Source organism: Loxodonta africana, chromosome 25 (genome assembly GCF_030014295.1).
Source record: "Loxodonta africana isolate mLoxAfr1 chromosome 25, mLoxAfr1.hap2, whole genome shotgun sequence".
Lineage (NCBI taxonomy): Eukaryota > Metazoa > Chordata > Mammalia > Proboscidea > Elephantidae > Loxodonta > Loxodonta africana.
The window spans coordinates 36,571,249-36,589,409 of NC_087366.1; the positions used below are offsets into that span (position 1 = coordinate 36,571,249).

An 18,161-nucleotide genomic window follows, 5' to 3' on the forward strand; every position below is an offset into this window, starting at 1 on the left:
GAGTTAGAATTTTGTTCTACATTTTTCTCCAGCTGTGTAGGACCCTCTACTGTGATCCCTGTCAGTGGTGGTGGCTGGGCACCATCCAGCTGTACTGGACTCAGTTTGGTGGGGGCTGCGGTAGAGGACAGCCTATGTTTTAAATGCTCTTGCACCTTAAGTACGAATTACGGAACCAAACAGATCTTTGCCCAAAGTAGCATGTCCACATGCACGAAAACATATTTTCCATTTCCAAAGGTTTTACACATGTGTTGCAACATCAACACATGGGGACATCCAGTCTGTTTATTACTAAAGTCTTGGCTTGTTTCATACCCACCTACTGAGGACCATTTGGTCAGCATCACCAATGCCTGGTGGTGTGTGAAACTTCTGGTAGGAAACAGTATCCAGCAATTATTTCTCTGGAGGGATTAAAAACGGCAGTTTTATTTTTTACCCAACACAGTTAGCTTTCAAAAGTGGTACCTTTAAAGCAACAAAGCTGTCACTTGAAGCTGAAGTTATCACTGCCTTTTCAAAAGCAAGAGATCAAAGCTAACCTTTCAGAAAGCCAAGTGATACCCAGCTTGTATTACACTACAGTTCTCAAGAGCATACGTGAAGTCTTTCTACCCTCTCAAAACTAAGCTGATCCTTCATTACTTCAACCGGTCCTTAGTTTTTCTGGGCCATTCTTTTCTTGCCAAATTTTCTGTCCCTTGCTCTTTTTTTCACCTCTATTCTTCTATCTATACCCAAGGCAGATTGTTTCTTAGCTGCATGATCAACTACTGACCAATCGCCAATATACTGATTTGATCTAACCATGTTTGCACCGGTCATCCCTCCCAAAAAGCACGCTATTTAAGGGTTCAGGATCACAAACCTGGAAGGTAGCTAAGTAAGAGTTCTTAAATGTTCGAGTCACCTACCCTGATGTTCTAATTTTATAAGTAAGAAGAATACCAGAGGTAAATTCTTACATTTTTAACATGACTTGCCCAAGGCTGTGCGGCTAATTACAGGCAGAACTTAGAACTAATATTTCAAACTCTCTCCACCATACCACGACCACCATAAAAAAGCTCTAGTTTAAGGAAATTTGTGAAGTAAACCAAAATAGGAAGTACAGAAGAAAAATCTTTGGGGTCTCTCCACAGATTTTTAGACAGAATAAAGCCAATCTGTACATGGAAAATGCTTAGTTCAGAAGATGCCACTAAGTACCATGGATTCTTATTCTCAGTTCTGAAATTGAATCTGTGACTGCAGATACTAGTCAACATTTGAGAATAAGAGGTCCCACTAGCTTCATTCAAGTCTTCAGCCACAAAGTTACAGCATTCATCAAGAAAAAGGAACTAAGTGGAAGTAGGATTAAGGAGGTACAGTGAAGATAAAAGTAAAGGGGAACAAACTTTTTTTTACAAGCAGATCATCCCAGTTATCTTAAAGGGTAAGTTTCAGATTAATATACAGAGTAGTAACAGAACCACATGATTTCAGTGAAAATCAACATGACGGTTGGACTATTAAGTAAAAAGATCAATTCAGAAATACTAAATCAGGTAGGCATGCAAAATGCAGATTACAAAAAATGCCAAGGCTACTCGTCCAAAAAACATACTCCTCAGAAGGAGGATCTAAAGGTGTTTAATAGAACCACATGAACTAGGAGCTAAAAGGGACACCTCAGAGATCAGTGGACCGATGCCCTCATCTCATAAATGAGGAGACAGAGTAGACGTGAGTTGGCGAAGTTCACACAGCTCTGTTAGCACTGTACACAGATCTAACTCCCAGTGCTACTTCCAACTACACACATTTCAAGTACAGGGAGATAAATAACCAGAACATATTACACTCACTGATTTAAACATCTCAAGACTGATACATGGGGTGGGAATAAAGTTAATACAGCACTGCAACACACTTCATGTATTTATAAGAGATTAAACCGGAAAAAATTATTTCTCAATTTTAATGCTCAGTTTTAATAAACACAATTAAGTTTTCACCCAAATTTCTGATGTATAAGGAAATGTATTAGCTTTTAAAATGTGTATTCTTCAGCATATACTTTTTCCCTCATCTTTCAAAACCGAGTACTGGGTATTCTTAACACAGGTAATGTCATATGTACATTTTAATTGCGTGTTTTAGGAATAAACAAAATCCATGCTATTTTTGGTAACTCATAGTGTATTTATAAAATGAAAAACTATCAAAATACACTTTTCACTGGGAAAAAATAAATAAAACAAATGAATCTACACAAAGTAAAAATTAACTTTGGTAGATTTCGGTGTAGTATAGTCCATAACAAGCATATTTGCCCATATTCCCCTAGAGCGGCTCATCTTCCAAGCTAAGAATTTTTAAAGTATTTTTAATTGACATTTTATTATGTTGACATTTTTTTCTCATTCCACATCGTCTTCAGCCAAGCTCTGAGCACTTACGATTCTCTAAAGGAGAGAAAAAAAAGAAAATAATTCAATTTCTCAAAGTATCACAAGGGTTTAACAATTAGGATTCTAAGTTCAAAATAAAATACTCTGTATGCAAAGACTAAAGTCTAGCTCATATTGACCACACTTTTTTTTTTTTTTTTGGACAAATGACACGCCCATGTAGATAACATGCCTGCACACATAACGCACGGCACAGCACGCTAATTAGGAAAATGGCGCAGGGGGAGAGGGGTGGTGCAGGGGTGCAATGGCTGGCAAAAAAACTTTTAACACGTGTTTTCTGCGTGAAAAAATGTTACCTATCCTGGCATTTATCTCAACATTTAACACTTTACACATTGTTACCATCTAGGACCTTTTTGATCATACTGCTATCAGTTCTATTTCAAAATCTATGTTAATAAAGGAGGCATAACAACACTATGGCACATGTTATTCAATTATGTTAACTGAAACAAACCCAAAAAAAAAACAAATTAAGATCTCTTTTTACTCCCTAATAAATTAAGAATACTGATTGTGCTTTAATGATTTCTCTATGCTCCAAACATTTTCCTTTTTGGCCTGGAAATGCTCAGTTATGGAAAAAGAACACAGTATCACAAAATTAGCATTTTGAAAACACTTCCAGATAATGAGGTGAGTTAACTAGTAAAGGTAGTTATTTTTAATGGAGAGGAATTCAGGTTTCGTCATCAACTCACCCGTATTTTAAAAAAAAAACACCCTCAGGTCAACATTCCAGAAGCACTGTACTATGCTGTCTTTCAAACAGCATAAAATATTGAACAGATGATTCTGATATAGGTAGACTGGGAGCCACATATTCCGAACAAAAGGATTTAGACCCAAGTCCTTGCTTTTTGGTTTTCCAACTCTTTTCTTCAAATCTTTGGGACATCTATTTTCTTACCAGTCCTTTTCCAATCTAGTTGAGTAAGGACAGGTTTGAAGAATTAACCTACCAATTATTAACCATAAAGTTCTACAAAAACTATCTGTCATCATCTTACTAAACCACACCAACTGAGGAAATAAACAGCAGAAACAGAGATGCTATTCCAAAAGGTCCAGCTTTCACATGCAAGTGAAAGCTGGACAATGAGTAAGGAAGACCGAAGAAGAGTTGACGCCTTTGAGCTGTGGTGGTAGCGAAGAATTTTGAATATACCATGGACTGCCAAAAGAAGGAACACATCTGTCTTGGAAGAAGTGTGGCCAGAATGCTCCTTAGAGGCAAGGATGGCGAGACTGCATCTTCCATACTTTGGACATGTTTTCAGGAGGGATGAGTCCCTGGAGGAGGACATCATGCTTGGCAGAGTACAGGGTCAGCGGAAAAGAAGAAGACCCTCAACAAGGTGGACTGACACAGTGGCTGCAACACTGAGCTCAAGCATAACAATTTTAAGGATGGCGCAGGACCGGGCAGTGTTTCGTTCTGTTGCGCACAGGGTCGCTATGAGTCGGAACCAACTCGACGGCACCTAACAACAACAATTCCAAAAGGTAGATTTGGGCTCCAAGGAAGGGATTCAGAATGTACAGAATGCATTTTAAAACTCACAAATTATGAATAAATCCATCTTTTACATAAATGGTTAGTTTGCAATACATACTCAACAGTGATTTGGGAATGTACTCTTAACTAGCTCCAAGCTCCAAGCCCATCTCAACAGCAGCGGCACTGAACCCTTAGACAAGTCAGGGTCAGAGCGAGCCCATGCTCCTTAACGACATTAACTTCCAGGATATGCCGTCATGGCTCCTCTTTCCTCTGCCAGGCCACCTAATAGAACACATGGTTCCCCAGCAGACTAGGGAGAAAGCTTGTTTTAGAAAGCAGCTGAGAAAGGCCTGAAATCTGAGATTTAATATTAAGGCCTATGAATTCACACTAAGAGACATACTTCCTGATCCACCTCTAAGGTATAATTATTAGATCTTCTGCCTACTCATTTGGATATTTTGCTATTAGGAAAGAAAATTTCAAGAATTTCTCAGATTTTATACAGTTTTATTCCACGATAGTTCAATCCCTTACCTGACTAATCGTTGGGAGCTTGGTCAGAAGCATCTGGAACACTGGTGGTGGCAGAGTTTGCTGTAACACTTGCAGTAACTGCTGTGGCTGCCCACACACTGCAATTGCATTTGTCAAATGGTCCACGCCCTTTTCATATTCACCTGGAACAGTCACATAAATTACATGTAACTCAAAAGCCTTTCCCTCTGTCAAATATTGAACTCTGAAGTCTTCACTGTATCTCCAAGTGGTGCTGATGAAAAACAACATGCAAGTGAAATTGGAAATAATCTATAGCATATCCACTAACTGAATAACTAGGCAGCCATTAATGAGAATGAGTCAGACCATGATACACATGAAGGGCGAAGACTAGGGTATAAAAGTGTCCAAACATATTAACATTCACAGACTTAGAATATTTCTTAAAAAACACGTAAAAACTGCTAACAACGGAATATACTTTTCTATAACAAAACTGGAAAATTGGGGACTGAGGTAGAAAAGAAACCCAATTTCACTTTAAACAAACTTTTTGCGCTATTTTAATGTTACCACATATAATTATAAGTAATGTTACCACATGTAATTAAAATTTTTTAAGTGATGCTGCTAGAAAAAATGGTGATACTAGAGGAAATGCCAAGGAAAAAGCTTGTAATTAGCTGAGCGGTATGATTTGTTTTTTAATTCATTTATAAACTTTCTACAGTTACTTTTTAAAGAAAAAAAATTACTTAAGGTTTACGGTTTTGGACCCCCACCACCTGCCACTGAGTCGATCCCAACTCATGTGTCAGAATAAACGGTGTTCCACAGGATTTTCAAAGGCTGATTGTGGAAGGTTTACTTAACCCAATAAATATTAAGTACCTGCCATGTGGTTCTTGTCCTGTTATATCCCATTTTAAACCAAACTCCAAAAAACTGTCCTAAATTTCCTATACAAATGAACCTTGTGTTATAAAAAATGGTTTTAAATTAAGTGTTCTTCTGCATAGGACATAGAAATCCTTTTAACGTGCCCTTAAAAAAAAAAGCCTATTGACATTATTTTAAAAATGAGATAATTTGTTTAAATTGGGGGATAATTCACCACGGTCTCTTAAATTTCTGTATGTCCCCTAAATAGAGCCATTCACTGCCTTTGCTCTACATTACCCTTTCAAGGATGTTTGTACAGTGAACAGCCTTGGAACACACTGCGTCTCCCTCAGGAGCAATGGTCTGTTTGCTCATTGTCTAACTGTTAAGAACATGGCGTCCAGAGCAAAGGGCAGGCGTGCTTACTGCGCACCATGAAGAGTCAGGTTCTCTAAATTAGGGCCATCTCTTGCGCAATACAACCCACGCTTGCACAGGTATCACCTATGGGAACTGGGCTTCAGAAAGCAGTACAAATGCTGACACTCTGACTACTGCAATTGCTGCAAGTGATAATATTAACACCTAACTCAAGACTGATGCGGAAATGAGGCGGCCTTTCATACAAACCACCAGAACAGTGCCCTTTGTCTCTGACACAGGACAATCATGCCCTCTGCCAGCATCCATGAAACTGTGGCAGGCTAACTTGTCCGTACGAATGTAGGGTAAAATCTCAGACCCTTCACAGCTCTTGATGCTAGTAAAGTGTTTTTAATAAGCAACTTTGCTTACAAGGTTTTCATTATATATACATGTTTACGTAATAGTGCTTTTGAAATATTAATATAAAAATGTGTTCAAAATCCTAAACATTTTCTCCTCAATCTTTACTTTATTCTCTGCTATGGACTGAACTGTATCCCCCCTCAAAATGTGGGTCAAATTGGTTAGGCCATGATTCCTAGTATTGTGTGGTTGTCCATCATTTTGTGATCTGATGTAATTATCCTATGTGTTGTAAATCTTACCTCTATGACATTAATGAGGCAGGATTAGAGGCAGTTATGTTAATGATGCAGGGCTCAAACTACAGGATTAGGTTATATCTTGAGTCGATCTCTTTTGAGATATAAGGGAGAGAATCCAGCAGAGAGGAGAGGGACCTCATGCCACCAAGAAAGAAGCGTGGGGACCTTCCCCCAGAATTGACAAACAGATACAGCATTCCCCAGGAGCTGGTGTCCTGCATATGAACTTCTAGCCTCCTAAACTGTGAGAGAATAAATTTCTGAATGTAAAAGTCATCAACTCGTGGCTTTTCTGCTACAGCAGCACTAGATAACTAATATATTCTCACAACAATATTAATTACTACTAACATTTAACATGTACGTAGATCAAGAGACAGTTGTTCAGACAGAACAAGGGGATACTGAATGGTTTAAAGTCAGGAAAGGTGTGCATTAGGGTTGTCTCCTTTCACCATACCTATTCAATCTGTACACTGACCAAATAATCCGAGAAACTGGACTATATGAAGAAGAACAGGGCAACAGGATTGGAGGAAGACTCACTAACAACCTCCATTAAGCAGATGGCACAACCTTGCTGGAAGTGAAGAGGACCTGAAACACTGATGAAGATTCAAATACCACTGCAACTCAAAATAAAGAAAATAAAAATCCTCACAACTGGACCAATAAGCAATATCACGATAAATGGAGAAAAGATTGAAGTTGTCAAGGATTTCATTTTACTTGGATCCACAATCAACACCAATGGAAGCAGCAGTTAAGAAATCAAGACGCACTGCACTGGGCAAATCTGATGCAAAAGACCTCTTTAAAGTGTTAACAGAAGTCACCTTGAAGGCTAAGATGCGCCTGACCCAAGCCATGGTATCTTCAATAGGACCATATGCATGCGAAAGCTGGACAATGAATAAGGAAGACAGAAGATCTGACACCTTTGAATTGTGGTGCTGGCAAGAAATATTGAATATACCATGTACTGCCAAAACAACAAATAAATCTGTCTTGGAAGAAGTACAACCAGAATGCTCCTTAGAAGCAAGGATGGCGAGACTTCATCTCACATACTTTGGACGTGTTGTCAGATCAGTCCCTGGAAAAGGACATGTCAGGAGGTATCAGTCCCTGGAGAAGGAATTCATGCTTGGTAAAGTACAGGGTCCACAAAAAAGAGGAAGACCCTCAACAAGATGGACTGACACAGTGGCTGCAACAACGGGCTCAAGCATAACGATTGTACACATGGCACGCAACCGGGCAGTGTTTCGTTCTGTTGTACACAGGGTCACTATGAGTCGGAACCAACTCAATGGCACCTAACAACAACATTTAGCAAATATTTGCCAGGTGCCAGGACACTGTTCTTGTGGTTTATGGAAACAGGTTCACATGATTTTCACGATAATCTTCAGTTAGGTTCTAATATTAGCCTCATTTTACATCTGAAGAAATTGAGGCTCAGGATAATTAAGAAACATACTTCAAGTTATTAAGGCCAGGGTTCCTTAACTCCAGAGGCCCTACTTATATTACTAAACTTGCTCCCTAATCCAACTTTTCTTTACAGGCAGCACAGGTATTAAACCAATTCCGATTTATTCTAAACTAAGTCATCAATTAATGATATGGGAGGGCCTACTCTAAAACAAACCAAGGATACCACAAAAAACTATCTGCTGCATTCTGAGCTTTATGAAGGTAGCTCATGACTTAAAAATCTTTTCAGACCATACTTACTTACTTTTCTTCTTTCTTAGTTTGTTAGCTAGAGTACAGGGAGGGACTGGGCCGATGTGCAACTCTTTAAGTGAAATTAATTTGAGCAAATTCTAATGGTGTCAATAAATTATTTCCTAGGGAAGGGGAGGCAACACAAAAAGTAAAGCTGTCCCCTGAAACTACTACTCTGAGATGATCTTAAAACCTTAAACCAAAAATATCCCCTAAAATCTTCTTAAAACAACCATTTACTTAACTAGTAAAAAATGTCTGCCTTGAGCGCCATACTCCTTTAAGATCTTTATGGGATCAAACCGACAATAGCAACTCAAAAGATTAGACAAGAAGCTCAGGGGGCAGCGAGGTTGTATTACTGGGAAGAACAACTCCGAAATGGAGAGTGAGAATGGCTGTGCAACTTGAAGAATAATCAAAAAAAAAAAAAAAAGTAAAGCTGGCACCACTACCTTACACCCTTAAACTCTTCCCATAAAACAAAGGACAAATGCCCCAAATGTGAGTAGCTCAACCTTATTTAAATACTAGCAGTAAGAATAGGAAAGAAAAACAACACTTGATATTGATTTTATTAATAGCTACTTCAAAAAGACTCAAGATAAAAGCTAATTTACACTAAAAAGATCTGTAAATACATTTATTAAGGCTTTAAATTACTGAACAAACTACAGTTCTCAGCTTTGTCAGCTAATCTGATAATAAGAATTTAATTTCATAATAGGAATTTTTAAAAATAAGTCTTAATACTGTTAATGGAATAAATGAGACACAAACTAATAAAAAGCCTAAACTCTGAATCAGATAACTGGCTAGCCTTAAAGTCAGCTGTCATGAACTCATCATGTGACCTTGATTAGGTAAATTAACCTTCTCTGGGACTTATATTAAACAGAAGTTGATTTTTCAAGTCCCTCCAAGATCTAACGCTTCATGCAAAATACAGAAGTTTAATAACTGTTAGAGCCATTCCTTACTATAAACATACGAAAAGACATTATGACAAGATGGAGGCTGAGGGAGGATATTTCTAGCTCATATTGCCTCTGTTACTATTTATATATTATACTATGGCTATAAAGAGCCCTGGTGGTACAAACGGTTAAACACTCAGCTGCTAACCAAAAAGGCTGGAGGTTCAAACCCACACAGTGGCTCCAAGGACAAAAGACCTGTAGTCTGATTCCATAAAGATTACAACCAAGAAAACCCTACTGGCACCTCTACTCTGTCACATAGGATCACTGAGTCAAGACAACACTATGGCAATATTTTCTAAACAGAGTAACCTCATTTTTAATGACCACTTATCATCTCCTCCATGTCAAATGATCTCTCAAAAGTAAACCTAAAACTAACTCAAAATACATTATGGCCAGTGATGATCTACTGAGAATAGTTATTTCTAGAACCAATCTTACATAAATTCTACATTACTGAGTGCCTAAAAACCTGTCATAAAATATCAGAATAACTTCTTAAAAAACAGCCAAAACATACAAGAAAGGCCCCTTAACATCATAAATTTATATTAGTGTGAAGAATTCCATTTAGTTCCTTCATTTTTTAATGACTATTACCTTGGGCTAGTAACTCTTCACCAAGCTGTATTTCTTCAAGGAAGAATTTCTGAACAGCTTCAGCATCTTTAAGGTCTGGTAACTGTTTGGAAATAGAGTATTTAGTAATTGGAAATACAATGTTTACTAACTGATACCAGAATTACGCCAGGGACTATATAATAACCAATACACAGACATACAAGTCATGCCAGAGGAAAAAAAAAATAAGCTCATTCTAAAAGAATGATGAAACAATTTTACCCTTCAACCACATCTGCAAGGATTAAAATTTAGTATCTACATTCAAATGAATATGAGGGGGGGAAACTTATCAAATTGTTACTTCTTTAAACAGTTCTCAAAAAAGATCTGAATCAAACCTAAAATGAATGATACAAATATATCTACCATGAAACATATGTTACACACTGTATTTTTACTGCTATCATTCTAAACTTTACACAACTGTAATCAATTTGTTCTTCTGATCCAATATTTTTGCATAGATTTCACACACATCTAAAAAATTAGTTATTTTCAAATGGCAATAAAATATGCCACTGAAGTATGACTGTTTAATCATTACCTATTTGTTGCACATTTGGGCTCCAAGTTTTTTGCTATTAAAAACTATAAGAAGCTGTATTGAAATTCATGTTTTTGTTTCATGGATGGTTACATATTACCAGACTGAATGATGTCGGCAACGTACAATGCCACCAACTATATGACTTGTTTTTAAAATCTACTATTTAAAAATCCACTTTTATTAAAAAAAACTTGGGCTTCTATTAATGTAAGTTTTTGGTTCCTAAATTACAGTATATACACTCTTATTATCCAGTATAGGGTAGAAAAATACTATTTCTGAAAGTGAAAGTATTTTTCATTTCCTATCCCAGCATACCGTAAGAATTTGATTGTATTCTTGAATCTAAAAATGCGCTGACTCATATTTCTGTAATAAATCAACTTTCCTATATCTTTAAGAAAGAAAGGACTACTGAAAACAACATTTTATACATTTCAGAAAGGTAGTTTAGGCATATTGGAACAAAGTGGTTCGTCCCCAGTTTCTACTTCACTATTACCATGTCCCCTCAGTTAAGTGAGTTGATTACTCAACTGCTTCAAAATAACTAATAAAATATAACATCTACTGGTTTAATTTTTCTTTGTCCAACTTCCTTCAAAAAGAACCACTATTTGTATAAAAGTGTGCCACAATTTGTGTAAAAATGGAACAAAAATAATCTGTCCACATGCATTTGTGTGTATACATGTAGCAACATAGAAGAAACTACCACGTGTTTCAGGGAAGTGGAACTGAGTGACTTGGTGACACTGGCGGCAGAGAGACTGTGTCCTTTAACCCTTTTCACCTTTTTGTTTTGAATCACGTCAGCATATCACCTATTCAAAATATCAATAAAATCTAAATTAAAAACAAAAAAAACACTACTGATCTAGTAGTCCAATGCCTGGGAATCCAGACAATGGAACTAATTCAAAAAAGGGAAAAGCTATATGTACAGTGATTAACATTTACTTACTTAATTTACTTACACATGTCACAGAACATTTTTTATGAAGTAGATAAACCTATGTAGTCATTAAAAATAATCATGAACACAGGATCTATGAAAAGAAAAAAATGAATAAAAAGATTTATATCTACATTCCATACTACAACAAGGTAAAAATCTATCAGGGCAGTGGGACTCTGGGTCACTGGGCATGAATAGTGTTGTGTGACTTGAAATGAATAGCATATGGTGCTTTTAAAGAAGTTGAAACAAGGAACAATTAAATCGATAAATGTTATATTTTATTATTTTTAATTGGTTGAGTGAAAAAGTTTGAACCTCTTGGTACAAATGTCTTTAGAGACTATCGTCTTAGTGCCTCTTAAATACCGCTTATAAAATCAGCTGTTTGTTGTGGCCAACAAAGGGGAACTGATCAAGGACCAGATCATCAGTATTAAACCCAGTTAACTATTCCTAAACAAAACATATATTTTAAAATAGAAAATTAATGTCTGATATCAACTAGCTTTCTCAAAAATGTGTATTTGAGACAGAATTTAAAGTAATATTTCTATAAAGTATTTAACAGAATCTAAACAAAACAGGCTATCTACCTTGGAAAGCCCAGCTCTCTCCTTGGCAAGCTTCTGTTTCTTTCTTCCTGCAAGAAATACATTGCAGTATTTTTATTTTACCATTATCAAAATGGAAATTAAAAAAAAAAAAAGGCCTAGCTGCTGTGGTAGTCATTCCTTATATTTGCAGATTATTCCTGCCTCTTACTCTCTGCCTCTCTGGTATCCCTGTGATTTGTCAGGGCCCCAGTTCTGGTCAGTGACCCTGCGGGTAATGTGACATTTCTGGGTAAGAGCTTTCTCCTTCCTTTTGGGGCATCAGGATCAGCAATTTACAAGATGGAGGGAGCTCTGACAGTTGGGTCTATCTGAGTAATTACAATAAGTAGATCAAGCATGCCCTTCCAACGTACATGTGACATAATCAAGAATGAAGACACTGCTGTTAACAGAGCTTTTTTCTTGACACATTAACAGATTCTATCGTTCCTGAATGTTGAAAACCATCTGATATTCTTCAATGGAAAAATCAGCATTTGAGAAAGTTTTCCAAAAATAAAGTTTACGCCTTTGGGGGAAATGGGGGGGGGGTGTTGGTGCTCAGAAACACACTTCTAAAATTTTAAGTCAATTTACCCAATACCCCCGCCATCGAGTCGATTCCAACTCATAGCAACCCTATAGGACAGAGTAGAACGGCCCAATAGTTTCCAAGGAGCACCTGGTGGATTTGAACCGCCGACCTTTTGGTTAGCAGCCGCAGCACTTAATCACTATGCCACTGCTGACTAGTTAAGGAAAAAAAAAAAAAAAACTGCCTAAAATCTAAGTTGTTTTTTGTTTTATTTGATATTAAATCAAGCAATACTATGCATCTCAGGATCCTGGGTGACTGTTTAAAATCTTAATCATCAATGAATCAACCCTTACCACTCAGATGGGAAGTCAACCCTGAGCACTTAAATCACTAGGCTACTGCTAAAGCTAGAAAAAAAATTATGGACTGAAGATGGTGGAAAAGAATTTTGAAAATACCATCCCTCAATCTGTCTAAAATGATAGGATACCTCTTATGGTTTCTTCAATCAAAAAATAAAGTTTTCTCAAGGTTTCCGAAAGTAGTATTGCAGCATTTCCAAAGTTGTAAAGTTACTATAATACAGTCTTTAAGAGCTATACATACTCTTCCACTCCAACCATTTTTGAAGCTACAAAAAAACCAAACCCAGTGCCATCGAGTCGATTCCGACTCACAGCGACCTTACAGGACAGAGTAGAACTGCCCCATAAAGTTCCCAAGGAGCGCCTGGCGGATTCAAACTGCCGACCCTTTGGTTAGCAGCCATAGCACTTAACCACTACACAACCAGGGTTTCCTTTGAAGCTACAGGGGGGAAAAATGACCTAAATTCCATTAGCTACACTTTAACAGGCATGTATGGAGAGGCCTTCCCTATACCAGCAATTGCGGTGGGGCACTTCACACATCTTACTTAAAATTCACAAAACCTAGAAGAGGCAGGTGGTATTACCTAATTTTATAGCTAAGAAAATTACAGTTCAGGAAAACCCAAGACTATGCTGCTAATCAGTAGCCAGCTTAGGCCTGGAAACCCAGGGTCTGAATCCCAAACAGCATTCTTTCCATTAGTCTACCTAACTATAAATAAAACAAAATACATCTCTTTCCTCCTAAAACATGAGACCTAGAAGAACTGATGTCACCCTGTAGATGGTACAAGATCAGCGCTGTCCATTAAAGGAGGCTACCAGCCACGTGTCGCTACTGAGCGCTTGAAATGCTCTGTTAATTAAACAGTAATTAAGTACGAAATAGGATAATCGGCTCTTTGTATTTTCCGGACTTTCATAACTTACATTATCAATTTCAACTTCAGAAACTGTTTTGGCTGACCAACCTAGTTGTCTTAAGTTACAAAAATACTTCTTATTGCAACAAATTTGCTCTTCTATATTGTTGCAAATGAAGATGCCTTCGAAATTCATAGGAGATCACAATGGTTTTGGTTACACTATTCCCTCTTACAAAGCTAGCTTAAAAGATGTCGCAGGTATGAAATAAGACTGAGCCACAGAAGAAGCGCAGCCCTTTGGACTCCCCTGCAATTTTTGTAGCATTCACTCATTATCTTGGAAGCATTTACAGCGAAGCTACCAAGGGGGTTTAAGAATGCTACAATGATACCGCACAGGATTTGCGAATTTAATCCCAGGCTAAAATTCGTAAAATACAAAATCACAACTTCCGAGTTAAGAATAAGGGCCTTAAAAAATAAATAAATAATGGCAAGGAATAAAAAAAGAGAAAACTTAAATTACAATATAAGGGAGACTGCGTTTACACGGCGAAAGTGTTTGCGGGGGGGAGATAACGTGGGAGAAATCCTTCCTACAAAATGGAGGGAGCCGAGAACAGCCAGAGCCAGGCGAGCGCTGAGATTCGCGCAGCCGGCGCCGTCGCCCTCCCCGGCCCGCTCGGCCGCCGCCTCCCCAGGCGCGCGCCGAGGACACCGGGCCCGGCTGCGCCACGCGGGAAGCACCAAGCTCAGGGCGAGGGGGCCCACTCACGCTCTCGCAGCCTGTTCTTGAAATTGGGGTCACTCCGTCTCTTGCGGTCGAAGTAAATGCAGTACCCGATGAAAAGGGCCCCGCATACACCGGCGGCGATGGCGCTGTTCCGACCCACCATTTTCTCTCGACTGCGCAGTGTGCGGGACGGTGGGGTCGGCAGCAGCCCGCGAGCGAGCCGTTGGCCACTAACCCGCCTCAAGGCCGACTACTCTGCTCTAAACCAGACTAGCCGGCAAGCGAGGGTCGAGGACAAGACCCCGCGCGCGCGTCACTTCCGGCCCCGTAGCCTTCCGAAGCCGTGCGGAGGGCGCCCAGCGCACTGCCTGAGAAGAGGACGCCGCCGGCTCCTCTGCGCCTGCGCACACAGGCGGCCCGGGCGCAACGCTGCGCGGCCCGAGAGGCGACGCCGCAGCGCCCGAGAGGCGACGCGGCAGCGCGAGGGCTGGGCCGCTCGTTCGGTGACTCGTTGCTCACTTGGGTCAATCCTGCTGAGCCTTCTGAGAGGGGATTGCCCGCTGCCGTTATTCCCCCACTCAGAAGTCAGCGGCGTTGTTTCAAAGATGGGAGATAGCTGACGACAAATTCATCTTATTCCTCCTTGCATAATACAGGACAGCCTGTGGCTTTTGTTTAAATTAAACTCAACTTGCTTTCAAGTACAGGCACAATTCATTGTACAATGTAACACCATAATCTAGTGATTGTATCTGATTTTAAAAGAATATTACAATATAGTCTTATAAGTAGAAGGAAATTAAATGGAGCAATTCTTGGAAAAATATAAACCGTAAAATTGAAGAAAAAACAGAAAATGTGAACAGTTTAAAATATTCCCACAAAGAAAACCTTGGGCCTGTTGATTTTACAGATGAGTCCCACCAAATAAACCGATAATACCAATCTTAAACTCTTTCAGGGATTAAAAAAAGAGAACGTTTCTCAACTTATTATTGAAGGATAAATTTGATAACAAAGCCAGAAAAGGAAAGTATGAGAATGGATTTTACAAAGCAATCCCTCAAGAGAACATAAACTCAAAAATCTTAGTTTAAAACAAGTTATTTTGTAAATGCTGTTTCCAATCTGCAGGTGGCATCAGCTGCTGCTGCCATCTCAATAGTCACGGCCTTTCTTAATTTGTTTCCCGGTTTAGGTAGCTATTGCTGCATAACAAATTATCTCGAAATCTAATGGCTTAAAACCACAAACATTTACCTCACAATTTCTGTGGGTCAGGAATTTGGAAGTGGCTTAGTTGGGCAGTTCTGGCTCTGGATCTCAGGTGGCTGCAGTTGGCATGTCCACAGGGGCTGCAGTCATCTCAAAGCTTGACTTTGCTCGTTAAAAACTGTTAAATCAATTTCCAGTCATGACAACTCCGTGTGTGCAGAGAACTGCGCCAGAGGGTTTCAAGGCTAAGCTCTTTTATTCTCAAAAGTGATTGGCATAAGACACACTCTATACTGACATGGACTAACAAAGAAAACCCTATTACACAGGCATAGGGGTTAGGATTTACAACACATATTTTCAGGAAACAATTCAATCCATACATCTGCTATGCTTTAAGAGGCTACCCATTCACATATACCAAAAAGACTTCAAAGCAGCAACGAAAACAGACACATGTGCACCAATGTTCACTGCAGTCCTATTTACAATTGCCAAAAGATGGAAAACCACCTAAATGTTCAAAAGCAGATGAATCAATAAACAAAACGTGACATATGCATATCTTGGAATATCATTCATCCATAAAGAGAAATGAAGTCCTGACACATGCTACAACATGGATGAACTCGGAAAACATTCTGCTGAGTGAAATAATTCCATCAGAAAAAGATAACTACTGTATGATTTCACTAGAAAATAACCAGAATAGACAAAGGTACAGAGATCAAAGCTTTATTAGCGGTTACCAGGGTAAGACGGAACGGGAAAATCATCGTTTAGGAAGCAGTGTCTGTTTACGGTGATAAAAATTTGGCAATGATAACTGATAGCACCAAATCGTACATATAAAACACAGTGAATTAGCAAATATATTTACAGCAATAAAAAAATAAACCATTCACAGAAGTCACAGTTGTTTATGCACACAGACTACATAGTCACATAGTCTATAAAAACTATACATGATAAAAAAGATACATCTTTATATATAGTTAACTGGATATATATGCAAAATTGCTCAAGAATGATCAGGTAATAAGTATTTACTGAAATCTTCTTGTAAAAAAACAAGGTCCTAAGCATACAATAGCCAATCCCTGGGCAGACAGTAAAATTGGAGCTGTCTGTGCTCTCTACAGAGCGAAATTTACAAGATCCCTTAGGTTTTTCTTGTGAAACCCCCAAAGATAGGATTTTCAAAACAGTCAGTGATAAAGCCCCTCGTTCCCATTCACCTACGTGATACCATGTTTGGATGTCATAGTTTCTGCTTGCCTCAGATCAGCCACGCTGGTTTACTACTGCCACTCCTCCCTCCAGTTAGAAAGACCCAGCTTTAAGGTTAAGTCCCAAGAGAGTACGACAGTATTCTCTTCCCTCGTTGAGCATTGTTCATACTTCGTGACTTACTGTATTTTATCAGAAAAATGTTTAAACATGACTTTTTAAAAGATGATGTCATTTTAATGGGCAACACTCCCAAAACTTTTCTTAAGGTCTATGACTCTACCTTAGATCAGTATCCCACTTTATTTACTTAGACACAATCAGTACTACTGTTGATACTGCATTTTTCTTTCCATTTACACCTATTCCTCACTATCTTATCTGACATTTTGCATTTATGACAATAGTAAAAAATCTATCAGACTATTTTGTGCATTAATGAGGCAGCAGGCATGGTGGCAACAGCCACGGAGCATCCCCTACGCTGCACTCCACTCCCTTCTGCTGGCAGGGACACTGTGTCCAGCTGCCATGCGGGGCCAGCCTCCTCTGTGGCCATGACCTCTGGGAGGATTTGCAGGCAGCACAGAGCCAGTGGGCACCTGTGCTGGGTTCCCATCTCCTATGTGGCATGAGGCCCTGCAGCTCAAAACAGCTGTGGTTTGGGAAGGGAGAAAGAGGTATTGGAGAGGGTGTTTGGAAGACGTGCGTGCAAATTTAATGACATCCCAAAGTGAGCTTAACTGGGCCTGAGGCCTCCGCCTGGGTGGGAGGCTTTCTATCAGTGACCTCATAGAAAGCCCCCAGCCTTGATGACTCAAAGGCTCCAGGATAGTGAACACAGGGCAAGTAGGGGTGGGAGTGGAGCCCTGGAGGCAGCTCTTCGAGGGAAGCTCTGACCAGCACAGGTGGAAGGTCAAGTCATCAAGCCGCCAGCCCTCCCATCACACAGCCGAGCTTTATCCAGCTTTTGTCTCCTTCAAGCCTCCTTCTCCACAGAGGAATAATCCATAACTGAACACATCACAATGATGACCACATCAGTAAATCTTAGCTGTTGTTATTTCTATGACTGTATTTTCTAAATTAAACTGGAAAAATGGATGGTCTAAAAACAGAAAAAAAATATCCTCCATTTCTGCATAACGTTATCTTTTGTGTAACAACCTGGTCTTTGGAACCTAACCATGTCGATAAGCGAGGAGCGGGTGTACTCACTTTTTAATTTAGTCACATCCCAAACAATATTATTATTGAAATAACAGATCTGAAGTGCTAACATACATTAAAATTCTGTATGTTCACAGTAAGCCTGAAATCACCTCTTTTACCATTAATAGGGAAACCCTAGTGGTGTAGTGGTTAAGTGCTACAGCTGCTAACCAA

At 39.0% G+C, this 18,161-nt stretch overlaps 1 protein-coding gene and 1 non-coding gene across 3 annotated transcripts; both read right to left on the reverse strand.

Annotated features, from left to right (window-relative positions):
* Positions 1 to 1,853: 1,853 nt before the first annotated feature.
* TOMM20 (translocase of outer mitochondrial membrane 20) lies at positions 1,854 to 14,647 on the reverse strand. 2 transcript variants are annotated; one of them, XR_010319416.1, is made up of 6 exons: positions 14,373 to 14,647; positions 11,823 to 11,869; positions 9,698 to 9,779; positions 4,504 to 4,646; positions 3,631 to 3,946; positions 1,854 to 2,453 (listed from the first exon to the last, which is right to left on the reverse strand). XR_010319416.1 is itself a non-coding variant. In XM_003410899.3 (5 exons), the coding sequence occupies exons 1-5, from the start codon at positions 14,491 to 14,493 to the stop codon at positions 2,409 to 2,411; spliced, it is 438 nt and encodes a 145-aa protein (XP_003410947.1). In that variant the 5' UTR covers positions 14,494 to 14,637; the 3' UTR covers positions 1,854 to 2,408. The 2 variants fall into 2 exon arrangements, 1 of the variants encoding a protein (XP_003410947.1); XM_003410899.3 differs by lacking the exon at positions 3,631 to 3,946 and having other exon boundaries at positions 14,373 to 14,637.
* LOC111750964 (small nucleolar RNA SNORA14) lies at positions 13,845 to 13,980 on the reverse strand. The gene has a single exon (XR_002786035.1). It is a non-coding gene; the product is annotated as a small nucleolar RNA SNORA14 (small nucleolar RNA).
* Positions 14,648 to 18,161: the final 3,514 nt, after the last annotated feature.

Excerpts from the sequence above, each read along its gene's own strand:
- TOMM20 (XM_003410899.3), bottom strand. The coding sequence starts at position 14,493 with ATGGTGGGTCGGAACAGCGCCATCGCCGCCGGTGTATGCGGGGCCCTT. Across the intron at positions 11,870-14,372 it reads CAAGAACAGGCTGCGAGAGC|GAAGAAAGAAACAGAAGCTT; the intron begins GTGAGTGGGCCC and ends TATTTCTTGCAG. Across the intron at positions 4,647-9,697 it reads TGAAGAGTTACTAGCCCAAG|GTGAATATGAAAAGGGCGTG; the intron begins GTAATAGTCATT and ends TGACTGTTCCAG.